General features: G+C 37.8%; 1 protein-coding gene across 2 annotated transcripts; it reads left to right on the plus strand.

Moving 5' to 3' along the window:
* The first annotated feature begins 1,117 nt into the window (after positions 1-1,117).
* On the plus strand, positions 1,118-8,876 carry nkapd1 (NKAP domain containing 1). 2 transcript variants are annotated; one of them, XM_032546105.1, is made up of 6 exons: positions 1,118-1,212; positions 1,484-1,560; positions 3,852-3,940; positions 4,931-5,071; positions 5,189-5,242; positions 7,851-8,876. In XM_032546105.1, exons 2-6 carry the CDS (start codon positions 1,492-1,494, stop codon positions 8,281-8,283), a joined length of 786 nt encoding a protein of 261 aa, XP_032401996.1. In that variant the 5' UTR covers positions 1,118-1,212; positions 1,484-1,491; the 3' UTR covers positions 8,284-8,876. The 2 variants fall into 2 exon arrangements, with proteins under 2 accessions (XP_032401996.1, XP_032401995.1); XM_032546104.1 differs by having other exon boundaries at positions 1,124-1,212; positions 1,444-1,560.
* The last annotated feature ends 975 nt before the right edge of the window (positions 8,877-9,851 follow it).

Here is a 9,851-nt window from a genome sequence, read left to right on the forward strand (position 1 = left end):
ATGATCACACTATAAAAAAAGTTAAATAAATGCCTTTAATTTGAGTTAATTTAGTAGAGGGAGGAAAAGTAATCAATGTTGTTGTAGTTAATACTTTGCACAACCATGTTTTTCCCCTAGAGGACACTTAGTTTTCTTTGATAATATTTCACAAGGTTTGTGAAACTAGATAGCAGAATTGCTGACCATTCCTCCGACAATCTCTACAGATCGTTCACTGCCCAGGGTCATTTTCTTTGTCCTCTTCTCTTCAGCTCACTCCACAGGTTTTCAATTAGATTTAGGTCAAAAGACTGAAATGGCCTTGGCAGACGGTCATTTTTGTCTGGTAAACAATTTATATGTCTATCTGGTCAAATGTGTGGCTTTTTTAACCAACTGAAAGATCCAGTGACGGTACATTTTCAGATCTTTTCTTAAGAGGCCTCCATGTTTTCCTTTTTTTTTTTTTTATTTATCTTTATATTTCAAAGAGTGAGGATGATATTCACTTTCTTAAGGATACAAAGAAAGGACCATTCCTCTTTGTACAATCTGCTAAAACTGCCTGTAGTTAATTTTAGCCATGTACAACATTTGAAGTCCTGCAGCACTTAGAAAACTTAGCAAGCAAATGTTAAAATATTTTTTCATCCCTTACCATCTTCCCCACTGTGTGTGGTTGCCAGAAACTTTGATCTTCGTCTGACTCTGACAGTTCAAGTTTTTAATTATTGCTCTAAAAGCAGATACTAGCAAGTGCAGGGCAGTCGTTGGTGTCATATCATACGTATGACCATCAACACACACCTGTCTGACGTGAAAGCCATAATCTCTTGTATTGTCCAGAAAGAGAAATGAGAGTCCATGCCAGACCATATTTTCACTCTTGAATTTAAGATTCCTAGGCTTTTTGATGAAATTATAAATTATAAGTATAAACACAATCAACAAGAAAAAACATGTACCCCTTATATGCATATACATAACATATGCATTTTATGATATACTCATAGAATCTGCACCAACTTTCAGGCCAATTTAACAGAAGGCGCCCCATCTATTAAATGTAAAAACGACCTGCCATAACCAGATTCAGCCGTGTAACGTCATTATTGTCGACAGGCCGTTGGTCCAATCAGCAGCCACTTTGTCCCGACGTTCTGTGACGCTGCGGAAGTGAAGACTTTAGGCTGTGTTGTCTTCCTTTCGAATTCTGCTGGCTTCTGAAAGGTACAATTTGTACGTTTTTATGGTACATTGGGGAAGTTTTAGTAGCTTAATGAATGAATGTTGTAAACTTCTAGCAGGCTGTTGAAAAGCCACGCACTCCTTTATTCGGCATTGTTAGCTAAAATGCAGAGCCAACACTGGGGGACTGTTCGACTAGTTGCTGATGGAGAAAGTCTGTTTCTGCCCTGTTTTTTTTTTAATACCTACTTTTCATCTTTATTCTCTGAATAGCTGTTTCGTTTGGGTTTGATGGACGTGGGTCTCTCGTCAGGTGTCGCCATGGCAAAGCAGCCGCTTGGGAAGACATTGTTAAGGAATGTAATCCGACACACAGATGCCCACAACAAGGTGCGTGTGTCTTCCTGTGTTTGTGTTAGGAAGCGACCAACTCAATAAAAACTACTTTCACTAGTGCTTCCTTTACGTAATTTTCCATGGCAACAATATGTGTCTATACTCTACTTTCTTATAAAGTTTGTCAAAATATCAGGTGATACGAACATCAAAGGGGGGGAAAGTATCTGTGATGAGCGGCATGTTAATCGGTGTCAGTGCACAGATCACTGTAAAAGATCTAACACTCGGTAAAGCAAGGGGTTTTAAAACAGCAGGAGGCTGAAAAAAGTATTTATTTATTTTTTTTCCTAATTGTTGTTTGAAGTATAGTCAAGCTGGTAGGTGGCTCTAATCTCCATCTTTCCCGTAATATACACAAGCGTGTAATTACCGAGGTAGTAAGGGGTGTTTAAATGAAGTGCACATCTAAAATTAGCTTCTATAAATGGATGTAAAAAATTTAAGAGAATTTATGACAGCATGTCAACTTATAACTGTAGCTGATAAATTAAATCATGATGGTATCTAACATTTTGTTACCACAAAAAAGAAAAAAAAAAGAGTTTGATACGTCTGTACGAAATTATTTATGTTAACTCTGGAGCAGCTATTAGTGATGTACTCCACAGTTCTCTGTTTCGTGGAAGAATGGCTAAAAGAGAGGGGTTGCTTAAAGGAAAAACATAAGAAATGAGGGGGACATTAGCCCAAAAATGACCCCTAAACATACAGAAAGAACTACAATGGAATGGATCAAAGCATGCTCTCCAGTCAAAGTTTAGGCTAGCAGATGTACTGCAGCAATACCACGTATAAAGAAAAAGAGAAAGAACTAATTTGACTCATTTTCTTTTAAAAACAGAATTTAAAACCAAAAGAAGAACATTGTCAAGTATTACGGCTTCCTCCTTTCTATGAAATCAGATGGAGGTGGTATTGCTGCAACACGTTTCAGATTTGTAAAAATGTAGATTTAAAAAAAAAAATTCTTTACTTTTTTTTTTTTATTTAAAAATTTTAATTTTATAATAATTATTTTTCTTTTTCTCACCTTATGTACTCCGTTGTGTTGTTCTGTCAAATAAAATCCATGCATAAAAAAAAGTCTTAAATTCATGCATCTAAAAATAAGGCTTAAAATTTCTTAAATTCTTTTAAAAAATAAGTTGGCCTTAAATATGTTAATCACAGGTCTTAAATTTAGTCAGTAACAAACTGCTAAAATGCCTTTTCTAGCTAGCAATGGGTAAGTGCAAATTTGCAGGATGATGTTCAGCTTTACCACTGGTTCACTTTTGTTGCCAGCCTATACTGTGCAACATCTATTCTGTGAAAAAACATCTTGGTGCTACGGGGGTTAAACCCCCAGAAATATCACAGTTTTGTTCCTCTGACTCCCCCAAAATGCAGTCGACGCAGCTACTACTGCTAATCTAAGAGCAACCTTTGGTGCGAGACAAACTGTCGGACGTTTTTTCCTTTGGTCATTTCTGCCATGATGCAGTTCTTAAATTTTAATAGATGAAACTTGCAAAAAAAAAAAAAAAGAAAAACTGCCATGTAATACATAGTAGTTTGTGGCTGTAATGTGAAAAGTAGGAATAATTTTTGCAAGGCAGAAGGTAATTTATAGCTCCTACATGATTAATATCCCCAAAGTAAGTCAGGCTATGTAGAAAAAAAAATTAATTTCAGCATCTGATGGCGTCATTTTTTTGTTTCAGAAAAAAATAAATCTGTGCCTTTAAAGCTAAGTAGTTCCTGACAGAGACTCATCAAAACCCACTTCATTTTTGAGTTTGCCCAACACAGTGGAGTGCACTGTTAAACAGCTGATATAAAAAGAAAACACTTTCAGGAATAATTTGGTGCAGGCTGGCAGGCGGATGGTGCTCCTGTGTGGCTGCGTCTGACAGGCTCTCATTTCCCAGCATGCAACTGCATATGATAAGAGAAGCTGCTTAGACAATGCGCGGCAGCTGTGCCAGCCGGTTTCACCTGGCTCCGCTCTCCTCCTTCAGCTGAGTAAAATTGCAGCTCACTGCCACACAATAGGGGTCTCTTTTTCTTTTTTCATTTTTTGAATCCCTTAAAATAGAATTCATTGAGTTTCATGTTATGTCAGGGCTTAAACATTGGTTATGCATATTATCTGATAGAATTAAGGTCAGGGCATTGAAAAGTACACATTTTTTTTATTACAAGGCACAATAACTAAAATTAATACGCGGTACGTAAACGCGTCATACGGAGTGTGCGTGTCCGGTTTTTTCCATGTACATATTGTTGTTGATCCCCCGCAGATCCAAGAGGAGATGGAGATGTGGAAGATGCGAGACTGGGAGATCCAGGCGTCCGACCACAAACATTTGCCCAGCGCAGACATTATGAGGTGGGAGCAGTAAACATCCCAGTTTAATTTGAGCCGGCCGAGCAAAAGCCGCGCAGATCCGCATTTTTCGGGTCACACATTTCTCCTACGCCGGCTGGAAATTGTTTTTAAGTATTATTCCGTGCACCAATACCTCTCCAATATCAGTACTCTCTCTTTTTGCAAGTCCGACATTTTAAATCTTGATAAAGACCAGAATTTTTGTACTCACACTGAAACATGACTGCAACTAAGAACTCTTTTAGTTATCAACAATTATGATGATTAATCAATCAGATAAGAAAATGGCACATTCTGCAGTATGTCATTTAAACACTAGAGCCTTTTTATGCAATATTAGAACTATGTTAAAAGATACAAATAAATTAATTTTTTAAAATCAGAAAATAAGCATTTAATTGCCTAAAATGCAATAATATATAATTCCTTTAGCATATATTTGATCATTAGTACAAAAGGATGAATCTGCAGCTAAAAAAATCTTAACATTGGGAAAACTTGGACATTTCTGCTCGATTCAACTTCAGTAGAGTGTAGGGCTGATCTGTAGATTACTTTTTAAGGGTTAAATGAATAATAAATGGATAGCAGAAGGTGCGTAATAATAATTGAAAATCGGGTGAAGTTAAATTTTGCCACTTTCTGGTTAGAAAATATATTTTTTTTAATTTACCGTCAATTTAAAAATTATATATTTTTTTTACAGTTTTGGCCTAATTACTGCTCTGAGTGTGTGGTTCTTTCAGTAAATTCCTTTTTTTTCTCTAGATACTCCAGTTATTGATTAATTACAAAATTAGTTGACGATTATTTCAATTATCGATTCATCGCGATTAATCGTTTCCTCCCTACATCGAAATAATAATAGATTATTACCACGGGATAGAGTACCCGTACTGGAATATGGAATGTTGACTTAGAAATCTAATAATCTTTGACAATTTTACTTCAGCTGCCCTTTTTGACTTATAAATATTGATCATATTCCAGAGGAGGAATGCACTGCGATCGAGTGTCCGACCATCCCAGAAACACGAGCGCCGGCAGACAGCGAGCATCGGAGCACGACGACAGAGAGGCTCGGTACTGGACACGCAGGCTCTACGAATTTGAGGCCGGTGATCCAGACAGGTAGACGTCGTGATGTTCCTCGGCATTTCGACTTGTAGTTCCCTGCTTTTGCTGTCTCGTCAGAGACACGCCAAAAAGCGCCCGCGCTGTAATTGAACGCCGTGTTCCACTTCACAGGTGGGGGCACAGTGGCTTCAAGGAGCTCTATCCTGAGGAGTTTGACAGTGACAGGTATGCAAAAACAAAAGCCAAAGCAACAGAAAAAAGAAGCTGGGTATGCAATGCTGTTTTGAAGTGACATTCATGCAACTATCGGTGTTTTCAGGGCAAAAATCAATTTCCGGTTCTCTATTAAGTGCTTTCCCATTCTGATTTTGACGGATTGATTTTTTTGTATTAAAGTAGGGTTATAATGTAAATTTTTGACCTTTCTATCATATTATAATGTCTTTCCCTCATCAAAAACCTCTCTGGAGTGTTGCTCTGATTCATTCATGCATGTTTGAGTAACCCTTCAATCTCCCATGGCAACCATTCAGGGGGTGCCTAAACACTTGCTCTCACAAAACTCCACCTTGGAGCTCCGGTAAGAATGCTTGTAAACGGCATAATGAGAAGCATGTTTGGGATGACTTCCTGAAGGCAGAGTGTCAGAAATAGCAGGAGCCTCTTAAAGAGACAGAGGCCTAATTTCAAGGCATCAAACTGCAAAGTCAAATTTCTTTTAAGCCATGTTTGATATATATACATAGGGTTTTTATGACGACTGAAGGTCACAGTTATTTCATTGTGCTTTAGAATTGCACTATATGGCTGGAAAATACATAATTTCCCCTTTTTAAACTTAAATTATTTTTTTTACTGTAATGGCTTTTCTAACTGCAATAATCGAAAATGTCCAAATCATAGTTCTCCCCCAAGTAAATTATACATTATTCTCCAATAAGAGGACTAATTCAGTATGAATAGCATGCCAAAATGTCAGAGCTAGAATAAAAATAATTTGCTTGGGAGTCACAGTATCTCCATCAGCCAGGAAGCCTTTGAGATGAGCCTAATGAAGAGGTGATTTTAAAAACTGAATGTTCTCCATGAGAATGTCCTGTTGTTCACTGAAAATTAATGTATTTTGTCTAACATTTCTCTGAAATTAGACTTCCAGATTCCCTCTTCCATTTTGCTTCATGTTCACAGTACTTAGTCTTAATTCCTAGAGGCTCGCATACATTGAGAAAATTACTCTATGCCCGTTTTGCATTATATGCACTTTTACTCTATTAGAGGGTCATTTTAAATCCCTCTCAATCACCTGATATAAAATTATTTGGTTGAGGACAGACCTGAAGGAATCTGAATGAATGTGGTTTTACTAACTGTATTCATTTTTCAGTTCCTGAAAAAAGATACTAGAAGCAAATAATCTCAAGTCCTCTGTTGGCCCAGCCCTTCAGTTAGCCTCAAGCTTATTTGAGCTGGTATGATCTGGATTAAATCCAGATTAAATCCAGATCAAAACGGCACAATTTTTATATTTTATTTCTTACTGTAAACCACCTGGAATGGACTGGCGACCTGTCCAGGATGTACCCCGCCTCTCGCCCATTGATAGCTGGAGACCAGCACCCTCCGGACCCCAATGGGATAAGGGTGTAAGAAAATGGATGGATGGATGTAAACCACACTTATTTAGCAATTTTAACCACCTTAAAGATACAATCATCTTTTTGCTGCCCAAATCCAACAAATTTCTCATTATACTGGATGCCAACAGATACCTTGTCTTCTATTTCCTTCCATCTTGCCCATAAGAGAGTAAGCACTAACTGCTAACCCTTCTTCTATTATGTTATATATAATCTCATTTCTATTGGGAGTTTTTGAAACAAATACTGTATTCGGGGTCAAATATTGGGTTTAACATATTCAGCTTGAATACCATGGCTGTACGTGTTTGTGTATCATCTGATTTAAAGAGTCACTGTTTAAAACATGGAGGTCTCGTTGATTTATTTATTCCTAAATGTGTCACGTGATCAGAATCCAAGTTAATTTGGAAATTATTAGACTTAGAATCCAATTGTAACATAACAGTTAGGTTTGAGTTAAATTCATAACCTGGCATAGATCAAAGTAGCTCCAAAAATGACACTGGGCATTTTGTTTCTATCTTTTATATTAAAGCGACAGTGTAATGTATTTTAGCAGCACATTCTGTCTTTTTATAGCACAAATGAGTAACTATGTTACCTTTAGCTGTTATAAAAAATGCTACGCGTACATATTAAATATGAGAAACTCTGGAGCTTGGAAACTGCGACTCCGAGTAGAGCTAGGTCCATCCAGTCGTTTTACACAGCTGAATGGTTGTCACGGGAGATGAGAGGATTTCTCAAACATGCATGAAAGTATCAAAGCAACACTCCAGACATGTTTTGATGGGGGAACATTAAAACATACCTGGAGTATGTTTTAATGATGTAATGTTCAAAAAAGTTAATTTCACATAATACTGCCCCTTTAAGTCTAACCATCGGAACCAAAACAACCATAAACACATCGTAAAAATAACTTCATTAAACCAATATGTGGGGGCAATTTTGTGGGAATACTTCAATAGTGGGAATACTAATCAATCATAATCAATTTCGTAAGTAGAGATGGACTGATTGGGCTTCTCCAAAGCAATTAGTTTGACTCAACACAGAGCTTTATTGTAATATAGGAAATATTGATTATTTTAACTAAAAAATTACAATTTTAAATTTTTGTGCTGAAAGCAAAGGGTGTGCTTACATTGCTGTTTTAACTAGTTTAACATTGTTCACTTTTTTTTTTGCAGTGACAAAAGTGTAACCATAAAGAAGAACAGACGCCGCAAAATGAAGAAATCCAAGTCTCACACAGAAGCATGTCTGTCAAAGAGGTCCAAGAAATCGTCCCGAAAGAAGAAAAAGAAGAAGAAAACCGAGTCTTCGAGCGACGACAGCGGTACGGACGACAGAAGTGAGACGAAAGACAAGCCAAGGAAAAAAAAGAGAGGTAAAGGTCGACACAAAAACAAGAAAAGTGTGAAAACCCGAAGGAGAGACGAGGACAGCAGCTCGGAAGAAAGCAACAGCGGAGGAAAAAAGGAGAGACGGACTAACGGTCGCAAAAAGCGAAAGCACGACTCCCTCAAGGACTCGGACTCAGAATTGGACTCGAAAAAGAAAAGGAGGAAAAACTGGAAGGAAGGAGGCGAGGAGAGCTCGAACGACAGCTCGAATGACTGAGACGCAAACACGTGTAGAGCTAACGACTAGAAGAGCTACATTAAGATCATTGTTTTTGAGCTCACGAGGGAGGCCTCCACCGTGGGGCCGTGTTGTGTCTTTACGGTGCATCAACAACCATATGCTGTTGGTCCTTAGTCTGCTCCTGTTTAGGAGAAATATCTGAGCTCACTCAGCAGGCTGCGTGAAAAACAATCGCCTAACGCATCAGGAATCCTGCAAGACGCAGCCTCATTGATCACCTGTTTCCTGCGTCGCCTCAGACTTTGGTCCTAAAATTGTGACTTTTTTTTTTTTTAACTGTATTTAATAGAGTGAAATTATGCAAGTTCAGTCAAGTGAGACAAACTGTGGTTTTCTACCAGAGCTTTTTAGGTTTATACCTTTTATACATTTGTTGCTGAAATATTGCCACGTCTAAAATAAACCTCTATTTTGCAATTGTTTTTCATTTTTCTAGAAAACTGAGGAATATTTGTAAAGATGATTCCTAGAATATATTTGACAATTTTTCCCTCCAGTGTCAAATAAATTAGTTTTTATACAAGTATGGGGAAAAAAATCAGTTTATAGTTTAATTACTATTTTAATTTAAGTACTATTTTAATTTTTAAAAAATCTAGAAGACAAGGGGATAAAGTAAAATAGAGCTAAAAACAGGTTGCATGCAATCCTAAACAGATGGAAATTAAAATGCGTGTGTGCTTAAAGCTGCAGTAGGCAGTACTTTTATAAAGAATGTATTTTGCATATTTGTTAAAACTGTCAACATGTCATAATCTTGTGAGATTTTTAATATGTGAAAAGATTTACTTCCTCCATGTCCTCTCTGAGCTAATTTTGCCCTCTGAAGAAATTTATCAGTCCGGAGCAAAAACAACCAATCAGAATCGGGAGGAGGGTTTTAGTGCTGTCAGTCATCCTTATGTACTTGCTGCTAAATGGGTTAATAGTGGATAAGTAACTTACTATTACAGAAAAACCGTTTATCCTCCATCATCACTGGCCATGCTAACTAGGCCTAGCGTTTGTAACAGGCTCTGCTATCAGGCAGAAGCTGTAGCTTAGCAAAGACACAAAGGGGAGTTACTAAATAATTAAGAACATTAAAGTCGACAATATTTCCAAAAAAACGCCCGTGTCAGGTCTGATCCTTTAGGAACTCACCACAGTTCCTCGCTCTATTGTGGCTGGTTCATATGAGGTCCTAATGACTTCCGGAACAAAGGTGAAGACAATCCACGCCTTTCTCGGAAACGCAGCGAAATCCAAACAGCTGATCCGGTGCCGGTGCAGCCAGTCTATCCTCCAGCCTCCGGCTCACGGCTCACGGCTCGCCCCTTCCTCTGTCTACCTTCGCGCCAGGGCGCAGCAAAGTTGCTGTACTTTTTTTTTTTTTTTTTTTACCAGTTTTACGACAAAACTTCCCCCCAAAGAGTCTCCCCATTGACTGTCGCTCTGTCCTCCATTTCTACTTCCGGTTAGTTCGTCTTGTTGTTTACGTTCGGAAAGTTCGCGCATGCGCACAATGCTGGAGGGTTAAAAAAAAAAAAAAAATTAATTTACTG

Source organism: Xiphophorus hellerii, chromosome 18 (assembly GCF_003331165.1).
Source record: "Xiphophorus hellerii strain 12219 chromosome 18, Xiphophorus_hellerii-4.1, whole genome shotgun sequence".
Lineage (NCBI taxonomy): Eukaryota > Metazoa > Chordata > Actinopteri > Cyprinodontiformes > Poeciliidae > Xiphophorus > Xiphophorus hellerii.

Coding starts and splice junctions, on each gene's coding strand:
- nkapd1 (XM_032546104.1), top strand. CDS start 1,462: ATGGACGTGGGTCTCTCGTCAGGTGTCGCCATGGCAAAGCAGCCGCTT. Junction 5,072..5,188: donor GAGGCCGGTGATCCAGACAG/GTAGACGTCGTG, acceptor TCCACTTCACAG/GTGGGGGCACAGTGGCTTCA. Junction 5,243..7,850: donor GAGGAGTTTGACAGTGACAG/GTATGCAAAAAC, acceptor TTTTTTTTGCAG/TGACAAAAGTGTAACCATAA.